At 52.9% G+C, this 11,122-nt stretch overlaps 1 protein-coding gene across 1 annotated transcript; it reads left to right on the top strand.

Moving 5' to 3' along the window:
• The first annotated feature begins 504 nt into the window (after window positions 1–504).
• Window positions 505–4,688, top strand: LOC100091095 (mas-related G-protein coupled receptor member A-like). The gene is made up of 3 exons (XM_029059483.1): window positions 505–569; window positions 2,139–2,184; window positions 2,908–4,688. The coding sequence occupies exon 3, from the start codon at window positions 2,945–2,947 to the stop codon at window positions 4,037–4,039; it is 1,095 nt and encodes a 364-aa protein (XP_028915316.1). The 5' UTR covers window positions 505–569; window positions 2,139–2,184; window positions 2,908–2,944; the 3' UTR covers window positions 4,040–4,688.
• The last annotated feature ends 6,434 nt before the right edge of the window (window positions 4,689–11,122 follow it).

Below are 11,122 nucleotides of genomic sequence, written 5' to 3'. Positions count from 1 at the left end.
GGATGGGGTTGGTGAGGGCCGGGGAGGTCTCCCTGCCCCAACTGGCTTTTCTGGCGCAAGGCCCCGAGCCGAGTTCATTCAATTCATTCAGTAGTATTTATTGAGCGCTTACTAGGTGCAGAGCACTGGACTAAGCGCTTGGAATGGACAATTCGGCAACAGAGACCATCCCTGCCCAATGACGGGCTCCCGGTCTAAGCGGGGGAGACAGACGGCAGAGCGAAACGGAAGAAAACCAACCAAGACAACATCATCGAGATAAACAGGATCGAGGAGACACACACCTCATTAACCAAATAAATAGGCTACTAAATAACATTTACAGACGAGCAGAGTGCCGAGGGGAGGGGAAGGGGGGTGTCTCCGCCCCGAGCGCATCCCGGCTTGGCGGCGGCCCCGGGGGACCACAGAGGGTGTCTGTGTGGGCTCGCTGACCGTGGGCCGGGCCCGGCCGGGGGGGGCCCCACGTGATGGGGGCAGTGTAAACAGGCTGGGGGAGACGTCCCGGCCCCGGCCGGACTCCGGGGCTGCCCAAGGACCAGCGGGACGCGGCCCGGACCCGGGGCCAGGTGAGACCCAGCGCTTCCCGCTCCGGACGCTTCCCGGGCCTCCACCGCCCCGATCGCGCTTGCCCTCCCCGGGTGGGGGGAGGGGGGGTCCCGGGGTCGTGGCCGGCGGCCCCTTCCCCTCCCCTGGGGTCTCCGAGGGCACCCCCTCACCGGCCCCGCAGAGCGGGGTCAGGGCAGGTGAGGGTGGGACGAGCCCGGTCGCCCCCCGGACGCCGGGGTCCCTGCACCCCCATCGGGAAGTGGGGGGGTGGGAGCAAGGGGGAGGGGCTCCTGCACTTCCCTCCCTCCTCCCCCACAGAAGCAGCATGGAGTAGTGGCTAGAGCACAGGCCTGGGAGTCAGAAGGTCATGGGTTCTAATCCCTCTCTGCCATTTGTCTGCTGTGTGGCTTTGGGCAAGTCACTTAACTTCTCTGTGCCTCAGTTCCCTCATCTGTAATATGGGGATTAAGACTGTGAGCCCTGTGTGGGACAGGGACCGTATCTGACCTGATAAGTGTATTCTCTCCTGCGTTTAGTACAGTGCCTGGCACATAGTAAGCGGTTAACAAATACTATAATTGTTATTGTTGTTATCGTAACGGGGCGGAGGGGCTGGCAACCCGGGCCCGGGAGGGTCCGGAAAGGGTGGTGGACGGGGCAGGGAGCTGGTCAGCCCTAGGAGAGTCGCTCTGCCCTCTTTTTCCTCCTCCCCCCATCCTGCCCCACCACTCTGGGAGAGGGGGAGGGGTCGCGGCCCAGTGACAGCGGGTGGTCGGGGAAAGACCCCGGGGGCCTTCTGGAAGGATCAGGATTCCTGCCTCGTGGGTCTCTACCCCTCATGTCTCTGCCCGGCTTGTCGTGGCCTGGAGAGTCACAGGCCAGGCCAGGTCCTAAATGACCCTTCGACTCTCCCAGCTCCTTCTTGTCCTTCTCCCTCTCCCGTTCCCTCGCCTTCTCCCCCTCCCCAACCTCCTCAGAGACCCTCATTCTTTCCAAACGATAGAGCTCGGAGACATCCCTCTGCCCCTCTCCTCTCCGCAGGAATCCACGCCGCCTCTGCTCCACCGCCCTCTTGTTCCAGCCGGGAACACAGTGACCTTTAACCCGGGGGATGGGGGCGCAGGGGCAGGGAGGGAGGGGCAGGGGGACACAGCAGAGAAGAGGGAGCTGGGCCGGGGGCGGGAAGATGACGATCTGGGCCTTTCTGGAAAGAGACCCAGAACAATGGATAAAGGCGAACAAACACCCCTTTAAGGGCGGCTCCGGGCGGGAGGAAGGGATGGAGAGCAAAGAGGGAAGGAGGAAGAGGGACAAAGGAAAGCTTTTTTAAAAATGGTTTTTGTTAAGTGCTTACTATGTGTCAAGCACAGTTCTAAACGCTGAGTAGATACAAATTAATCAGGTCAGATACAGTCCCTGTTCCTCGTGGGACTCCATCTGAGGAGAGAAAACAGGTATTGGATACCCATTCTGCAGTTAAGGAAACTGAAGCACCGAGAGGTTAAGTGACTTGTCCACCTCAGTACAGTATCTGGCACACAGTAAGCGCTTAACAAATTCCATAATTATTATTGTTGTGCCCCCTTCAGCACCCACAACGAATGTGCTTTCCATCCTGTTTCACCTGTCGCCCAGGTAAGCCTCTTCATTGATTCATTTTCCTTGACTCCCTCCCCTGCTCCTCTCCCTCTGCTCCCTTGAACCCTTTGCCCTGGTCCTCCCTGCGTCTGGCTCCCCAGCCCCATCCCTGCAAGGCCGGCCCGCTGGGCCTGGAGCGGACAGACAGGTTGCTGGGAACCCTGGGAAAGGGGGTCTGAAAGAGCCGAGGGGAGGGTGGGGTGGGTGAGGAAAGGAGACCAGATGGAAGGGATGGAAGAGTGTGGCCGGTAAAGAAAAACAAAGGATAAGGATTACCTGTCTGACAGGTAGGGAGTGGATATAGAGTTGGTAGATATAGAGAGTCAAATGGTCTCCTTTGATGCTCACCTGAAAGGGAGACTCAGAGGGAGACAGAGGGAGAGACAGCGGGACACATAGTCACACAAATTCACTCTAACATAAGAATAATAATGATGATGATGATGGCATTTGTTAAGCACTTACTCTGTGCCAAGCCCTGTTCTAAGTGCTGGCGTAGATACAAGGTCACCAGGTTGCCCCACATGAGCCTCATAGTCTTAATCCCTATTTTACAGATGAGGGAAATGAGGCACAGAGAAGTGAAGTGACCTGCCCAGGGTCACACAACAGACAAGTTGCGGAGCCGGGATTAGAACCTATGTCTGATTACCGGGCCTGGGGCTTTTTCCACTATGCCACGCTGCTTCCCGTGTCATGTGACTCCCTTGTCTCCCCCAGGAGGGTCCACCCACCTCCAGGCCTCGGAGTGCTCACCATGGCCCCGCTCCAACAACGGCCACACTGGGAGCCGGATGCCGGGAACCGGACGGAACTGGCCGCTTTGGCCATAAACGAGTGTCCGTGGTGCGACTACGGTCTGGGGAGAGTCCTGCTGGCCAGAAACATCCTCATCCTGCTCACCAGCCCCGGCGGCCTGATGGCCAACGGCCTGGTCCTCTGGTTCCTCGGCCTCCACCTCAAGCGGAACCCATTCACCGTGTACCTCCTCAACCTGGCTGTGGCCGACTTTGCCTTCCTCCTGTCCCAGCTGCTGTTCATCCTGCTCAGTCTCGGGCACCGGGAAGATCAGTTCCTCTTCCACACCGACCTCTACATGGACCGGGGCACCGTCTCTCCCTACATCACGGCGCTGGGCACGGTGACCGCCCTCAGCACCGAGCGTTGCCTCTCTGTCCTCTTCCCAAGCTGGCACCGCTGCCGCCGGCCACCCCACCTCTCGGCCACGGTGTGCGGCCTGCTCTGGACCCTGGCCGTCCTTTGGCACCTGCTCGGGGACCACTACTGCTACGACTGGGCAAGGGGCTTCCTCGAGCAGCCCTGCTACGAGTTCAGTTTAGCCTGGGGCGCCCTGCTCTTCCCCCTAGCCGCCGTCATGCTGCTGTCCGGCCTGGCCCTGCTGTTCAAGGTGCAGTGCGGTGTCCGGCCGCGGCGGCCGGCCAGGCTGTACGTCATCACCCTGCTCTTGGTGCCCCTGTTCCTCACGTGCGGCCTGCCCCTGGGCGTCAAGTGGTTCCTCTCTGGCCTGTTGTCGGGTTCTCTGGGCTGGCTGGACCACTATTTCCACATTTTCTACTACGTGGCCGATCTCCTGTCCTGCACCAACTGCTGCGCCCACCCACTTGTCTATTACCTGGTGGGGAGGCGGTGGAATCGCCGGCCGCGGGAGCCCGTCAGTGTGGTCTTCAAGAGGGTCTTGGGGGGCGATGGCGAGCTGGGTGGGGAGGAGGGGGACACCCCCACCCCAGCCACAGTGGAGATGGCGGCCGGCGGTGCCCCGACTGGAAGCCCCAAGATGAATGCTCTCCTCAACAGCACGGCCCCCGTGAGACCTCTGCCCTCTGCCCAGTGAGAGCCCCCCGGCTCCCCAAGGAGCGAGAAATGTGATTCTCCCCTTGTCTGTGCCTATCTCCTGCCCTAGGGCTGGGTACAACGTTGGAATGGAGGGTCCAGGCTCCCCTGAGAAGCACCGGCCATGGGGCTGAGGGTCAAAGGGCCCAAGAAGAGTCTTTACCTACCCAACAGCAAACTCACTGTTCCTATCCTCCCGTCTCCTATCTATCCCTCTCCGGAGGATCGGAGGGCACGGGGATGCCCGAGAGCCCTGTGCCATCCAAAGGGATCGGAAGCTTCAGATCTGGGACTCGGTTTCCAGGTCTCTATTCATTCCAGTAGAAAGACTCTTACCACATCCAGAAATGGATTCCTGCCTCCCACCCCTGATTCCTCCTGCTCTAGCCCAGCCTGTGAACTCTGACCTCTCTGAACTTGGACCCCCAGACTACAGCCAAACTGAAGGAAGATTCCTAGTGCAATGTAGCTGACCAACATGGACATGCAGTGGATTTTGGGTTTCTAGATGGAAATGTTCTAGGCTGGGTCATGACCAAAGATCAATTCTCAAACCCATGAACTGTTGTCAGCTTGTCTAAACATATGGAGTGCTGATCTTTGTATCCGAAAAACTACACAGCACAAATAAAATATAACCCTACCTCTAACTTCAACTCTTTTACCAATTCAGCTCCACGATACCCACCGCAGCCCCTGCCCTAATCCTTGTCCTAACCCCAAAGCCAACCCTAACCCGGACTTTGAGCTAGCACCGAACTTGAACCCTCGACTCAACTTGAGTCCAAATTGTAGTCTCAACCTTTACCCTAACTTTGATCTGAACCCAAGCCCCAGTCCTAGATCTAACCTTAACTAACCTACCACAATCCCAACACTACCCAACCCTACCCTAATCTCACACTACCTCACACACTGGCCCTAGCCCTGACCTCTCTTCCCCACAAACCTCACTCCAATCTGGAACGGCCCTGATTTTTGAAATTCAGCATGGGGACAAAATCCAATGTCTGGTGGGAACCACTGGTTCCTTCTCTCACTGGAGCCCGAGGTGAGATGGCAACATTCTGATAGTGCCGATCGGTTGCCTTTCTGGGTCTTGGCCACTCAGCTGCAGGGATTGGGTATTTGTCCTGCCTCCTCCCCCTGCAGATTTCCAGAGGGGGTCATTCTTTGTTTGGTCCTGACTCTTCTAACTGGGCTCTGCTGGGGTGAAAGAGAGAGAAATGGAGACTGTAAGATCGTTGTGGACTGGGAAAGTCTCTACCAACTCTATTAAATTGTACTGCCCCGAGGACCTAGTACAGTGCACTGCAGACAGTAAGCACTCAATAAATATAATTGATCGAGAGGAAGAAAGAAAGGCATAGGCAGAGAGATGCAGAGCCTCAGGTTATGGCGAGTTGGGGATAGCAGGGGTGTGCCCAGGATACCTGAAGCTGAACTGTCCAAGTGAAATGGCCTTCAATTTTACTCACCTTCTGAGTCTGCCTCCATTTCCTGGATTGGAGGGGCGGGGAGGGTAGGTCAGCAGACACTGCTGCAAGGTTTGGGGGTGTCTCTATTTGTGCAGGGCAAAGGAACTGTTTTAAAATGGGGGTAATGGGGTCAGAGGCTCATGGGAGATGGACTAAAGGGATCAGGAGAATGGTCACAGATGCGGGAAAGAGTTGGGGTTAGGATGAGAGGGTGATGCCGGAAAGGGTCTGGCTTATTGGTGTCACCTACACAGTCGGGATCCTAGGAAGCGTGTTAGGGGGACGTCTAGGTTTTGGGCCCCCATTCCCATGAAGCTTTGCTGCTCTCTCAGTATAGAGGGTGTGTCTGAAATCCTTCTCCAGGGTAGAGGAATTGTGTATTCAGTGATCGTCCCAGGAATCTGGGTGTTCACCTGGAGAAGAGAAGGTTGAGGAGAGGCTCGGCGGGGAGAGGGCTGGCCAGCTGGTCTCTGTGTCCACTGAAAATCGGCCCACATGGACTGCACTGAAACCTGAAGGAGGGAGCCTCAGGGACATAATGGAAGAACATGATGGCAGGCAGTGTGGCCAAGTGGAAAAACCTGAGAGTGCTGGGTCTAGTCTCAGCTCCACCTCTTGGACAAGTCACTAAACTTCTCTGTGCCTCAGTTTTCTCATCTATAAAATGGGGATAAATGAAGTGCTCTCCTTCCCTTTTAGACCGTGAGCCCCACTTGGGACAGGGACTAGATTCAGTCTGATTATGGTCTTAGCAAAGTGCTTGGTACACAGTAAGTCCTCAAGAAGTACCACTAATATTATTGTTATTATTATTATCATTAGTTTGTGAGCTCCATGTGGGATAGGGAGTATGCCCGACCTAATTATTCTGTGTCTCTCTAGGGATTAGCACAGTGTTTGGCACATAGTAAATGCTTAATAAATATTATTATTATCATCATGATTATTATTATTATGGTATTTGTTAAGAGCTTACTATGTGTCAAGCACTGTTCTAAGCCTTGGGGTAGATACAAGCTAGTCCCACATGGGGCTCCCAGTCTCAATCCCCATTTTACAGATGAGGTAACCGAGGCCCAGAGAAGTGAAATGACTTTCCATGGTCATTCAGCAGACAAGTGGCGGAGCTAGGATTAGAACCCATGACCTGCTGACTCCCTGGCCAGTGCTATAGATCTTGCAGATGGCCCAAGTGGACAGAGCGAGCTTGAAGGCACCCGTGGGGAATGGAGAGGCCAGGGTGGCTGGTCTTCAGCAGAGACTGAGGCTGGGAGGGGAGATGGGTGGGGGGTAGGGGAATAGGCAGGTCGGCTAGCGAAGGTACAGATTAATCACTTCTCCTCAGATCTGGGCCTGGTTGGTCCTTCGGATCCAAGTCTGCCTCTCCAACAGGAACACTGGAATGCCGGGAAGAAACAAGTGCTGGTTTTACTCCTGGACACCCACCCTCATGGTTGGGGATGGACCTATACCCCTGACTCTCCCCCAGGGACTCAGCATGGACCACCCGACACTCCTGTCTCTCCCCCACTGGCCCAAAATGGACCATCCCACACCCCGGACTCTCCCCTCTCTGTCCCTAACTCTACCCAATGACCCAGCATGAACCATCTAACACTCCTGACCCTCCCTTCTCCATCCCTGACTCTCCCCAGGGACCCAGCATGGACGAACCCATATTCTTGACTTTCCTCTCTCCATCCCTGACTCTCCCCAGTGACACAGGCTGAACCATCCAACTCCCCTGAATCTCCCCTTTTCACCCCTGACTATTCCTCCAGTAACCCAGCAGTAACCCTCCACTCCCATCCCATCCCTAAGCTCTATGCTTGCCACAAAGAAGGAGCTGGATGTGGCCAGTGCCTTCAGAAGTGATGATCAACTGAAACATTCTGTATTTCCTACAAAGTAGCAAGAAGAACTCTTCCCCCTTCCCCCTCGTGACACGGTTAAACTGTCTACACGGTAGCAGGTGGGTGGTAAGGAATCCACAGTGAATCCAGGGACAACGGGTGGGAGAGGAAGAAATGAAACGGTTAAAGATATAGGGAATAAAAGATAATACAGTTTGCATAGAAAGTGGAGGTCTTCATTTTCAGGATGACTGGTTGAGTCGGTGAATTGATAAATAGTATTTATTGAGCACCTGCTGTGTGCTGAGCGTTGTACTAAGAACTTAAGAGCGTACAATAGAAGTAGACGACATAATTCCTGTTTTCAAGGATGTTACAATTCAGCGGGGCAGGGGAGTATTAAAATTGATTCACCAATAGGAGGAAGAAAAAACTGGGAAAGTGATTACGTGGATGAGTACAGGCTTAAATTTAAAATAAAGTGTGTAAATCCTTAAGTCCCCAGTACAGATGGGAAGCCGCGAGGCCTAGTAGATAGAGCACGGCTAGGGTGCTAGAAAGACCTGCATTCTAATCCCGGCTTCCCCATTTGTCTGCTGTGTGACCCGGGGCAACTCAATTTCTCTGTGCCTCAGTTCCCTCATCTGAAAAATAGGAATTCAATACCTGTTCTCCCGTCTACTTAGACTGTGAGCCCCATGTTCATTCATTCAATCGTATTTATTGAGCGCTTACTGTGTGCAGAGCACTGTACTAAGCGCTTGGAATGTACAATTCAGCAATGGTTAGAGACGATCCCTGCCCAACAACGGGCTCACAGTCTAAAAGGGGGAGACAGACAGCAAAAGAAAAGAAGTAGTCAGGCATCAATACCATGTGGGACCTGATTATCTTGTATCTATCCTAGCGCTTACTACAGTGCTTGACCCATATTAAGAACTTACTAAATAATAATTGTGGTATTAGTTAAGCACTTACTATGTGCCAGGGACTGCACTAAGTTCTGGAGTAGATACAAGCAAATTGGGTTGGGCACAGCCCCTCTCCCACCTGGGGCTCACAGTCTTAAACTCCATTTTACAGGTGAGGTAACTGAGGCCCAGAGAAGTGAAGTGATTTGCCCAAGGTCACACAACAGACAAGTGGTGGAGCCGGAATTAGAACTCAGGTCCTTTTGACTCCCAGGCTCGTGCTCTATCCACTAGGCCACATTGCTTCTTTACATATTATTATTATTAGTTCTGTGGCATAAACCGAATGAGAGACACTGAAATGGGTTTCCTGCTGTCCCTTGGTGTTAGAGCAGGTAGAGAACAGGTGCTGAGAGTCCCTGACTTTTCATCAATCAGTAGAATTTCCCGAGCGCTTAAAGTGTGCAGAGCACTGTGCTAAGTGCTAGGGAGACATGGCTCCATCTTCATCACCTGGGCTTGCGGGTAGGGCTACCTGACAGCTTGATGGCCACTTGAACAAAGCTAAATGGGCCACGGGTGCGTTGGACAGACTGAATGGAGCCAAGCTGGGCCTCCGTGTCAGATTCCAATATCATGGCTCCAGTAGAAGGGGACTGTATAAAACTTCACTCCCGGGGACCACAAGGTACATAATAATAATAACAATAATAATAATAATAATATTAATAGTGGTATTTGTTAAGCGCTTACTATGTTTCAGGCTCTGCATTAAGCACTGGGGTGGATACAGGCACATGGTGTTGGATACGGTCCCTGTCCCACGTGGAGCTTACAGTTTCAATCCCCATTTTACAGATGAGGTCACTGAGGCCCAGAGAAGTGAAGTGATTTGCCCGAGGTCACACGGCAGGCAAGTGGCAGAGCTGGGATTAGAACCAATGACTTTCTGATCCCCAGACTCGTGCTCTATCCGCTATGCTACCTGTGACCACCTAGAGATGACCCCTCCCCGCCACCATCTCCGCCCTGGCCCTGGGGGACATAAACCTGAAGGAAACTGAGGCTGAGCTGGTCCAGCTCCACACCCGACAATGGGGCTGAGGACAGCCCAGCCATAACATAACTGACTCAGTTTGGACAGGCAGGGCTTATTTCTTCCATAGAGCTTGACTTCCCTTGGGCCCATCTCCAACCGAAAATAAAGCTATAGAGTCGTCCAGTCAAAATGCTTTAGAACCCCTTGGGGGTCCGCTTTCTCTGAACAATCCAACTGAGCACCACATTAATCCATCAACCAATCACTGGTGCCTACTGGGGACCTATCAGAGGCAGAGCACTGTACTTAAGGCTCGGAAGAGTGCGGCAGATGTAGGAGACGTGATCCCCGCCCGCAAAGATTTTACAATCTGCCCACGGTTTATAGTGCTTGAAACTCTTCGTAGGTATCATGAAAGAACCAGGTAACATTAAGAAAGTAAGAATTTACACCCTCCCTTTTCATATCTGAGAGCTGATCACTCTCCCCACTTTCAAAACCTTATTATAAGCACTTTTTTTCCAAAAGGTCTTTCCCTGACTAGAATTTCCTCTTCTCCCACTTTCTTCTGAATTGCCCTTGGATTTGCACCCTTTGTTCACCCTGCCTTCGCCCTACAGCACTTTATGTACATATCCATAATTTATTTACTTATATTAATGTCCAAAAGGGAGTTCAATTTGTTGCCTCTAAATAATCAAATTCAATTCGCTTCGCGGGATGAATTTTATACCAACTCGGGCTTTCCGTTCCCAGTCTCTCTCTCCCTCTCTCACCGCGCTGATTCCAAATGAACCTGACCCGGCGACGGGTGACACCGTCTCCCCCTTTAGCCCGTAAGCTCGCTTTGGGCAGGGAACCTGTCTACCAACTCTGTTATATTGCATTCTCCTTAGCGCTTAATACAATGCTCTGCACGTAGTAAGCACTAAACAAATACGATTGATTGAATGATTGATTATATGGTTCGACTCACATATTTCCCATCCCATCACAGGAGGAAAGCCGCACAATAGCATCCACAATCGCACGAACACACCCATACGACCGCCACAGTTATAATTGTAGAGGCAATTGTAACTGTAATCTTAGATAATTTTAGATACAGTGAAGAAAAAATGCAGATAACAGTATGCTCTACCCGCTATTACTATAACTGCCCTTGGTACTGGAAGATGGCACGATTGGGTTGAGATTTTGGTCCCAGGAGAAGTCGGGCCAAAGAAGGCCCCACTCAACCCCGAAAGCCCAGAAATGCTGTGCTGTATGTTGCCAAACTGGTATGATTTTCTGTTTCTTTGCTACGGCTGATTTCTATTCTCTCTCTCCACTCTCCAGCCCCCTGGGAAGGGACCCATAATTCTCCTTGGAAAGATAACCTAGCCTGTGGAGACGAAAGCATGCGGTGGCCCCCGCTGTGACTTCAGGGTTGCAATTGCGGTTGGGTTACAGTAGGATGAAGGTTAAGGGGAGAATGAAGACTGAGGTTGGGGCTGGGGGAAAGGGAGAATTGGGGTGAGAGTTGGAATGTTTAGCGGTTGGTGTTAGGCGAAGGATTTGGGTTAACGTTGGCACTGGGTTAGGGGTGCCATTGGATAGGAGCTAAGTTTTGTTCTAATCTCAGCTCTGCCACACATCAGCTGGGTGACCTTGGGCTCGCCACTTTACTTCTTTGGACCTCAGCTACCTCACCTTTAAAATGGGGATTAAGAGTATGAGCTCCATGAGGGACGGGGACTGTGTCCAACCTGATTAACTTTCATCTACCCCAGAGCTCAGAATGGTGTTTGGCACATAAGAATT

This window comes from Ornithorhynchus anatinus, chromosome 3 (genome assembly GCF_004115215.2).
Source record: "Ornithorhynchus anatinus isolate Pmale09 chromosome 3, mOrnAna1.pri.v4, whole genome shotgun sequence".
NCBI classification, from domain to species: Eukaryota; Metazoa; Chordata; class Mammalia; order Monotremata; family Ornithorhynchidae; genus Ornithorhynchus; species Ornithorhynchus anatinus.
The sequence above is the reverse complement of the archived record's forward strand: the minus strand, read 5'-3'. Positions and strand labels throughout refer to the sequence as shown.

Coding starts and splice junctions, on each gene's coding strand:
- LOC100091095 (XM_029059483.1), top strand. CDS start 2,945: ATGGCCCCGCTCCAACAACGGCCACACTGGGAGCCGGATGCCGGGAAC.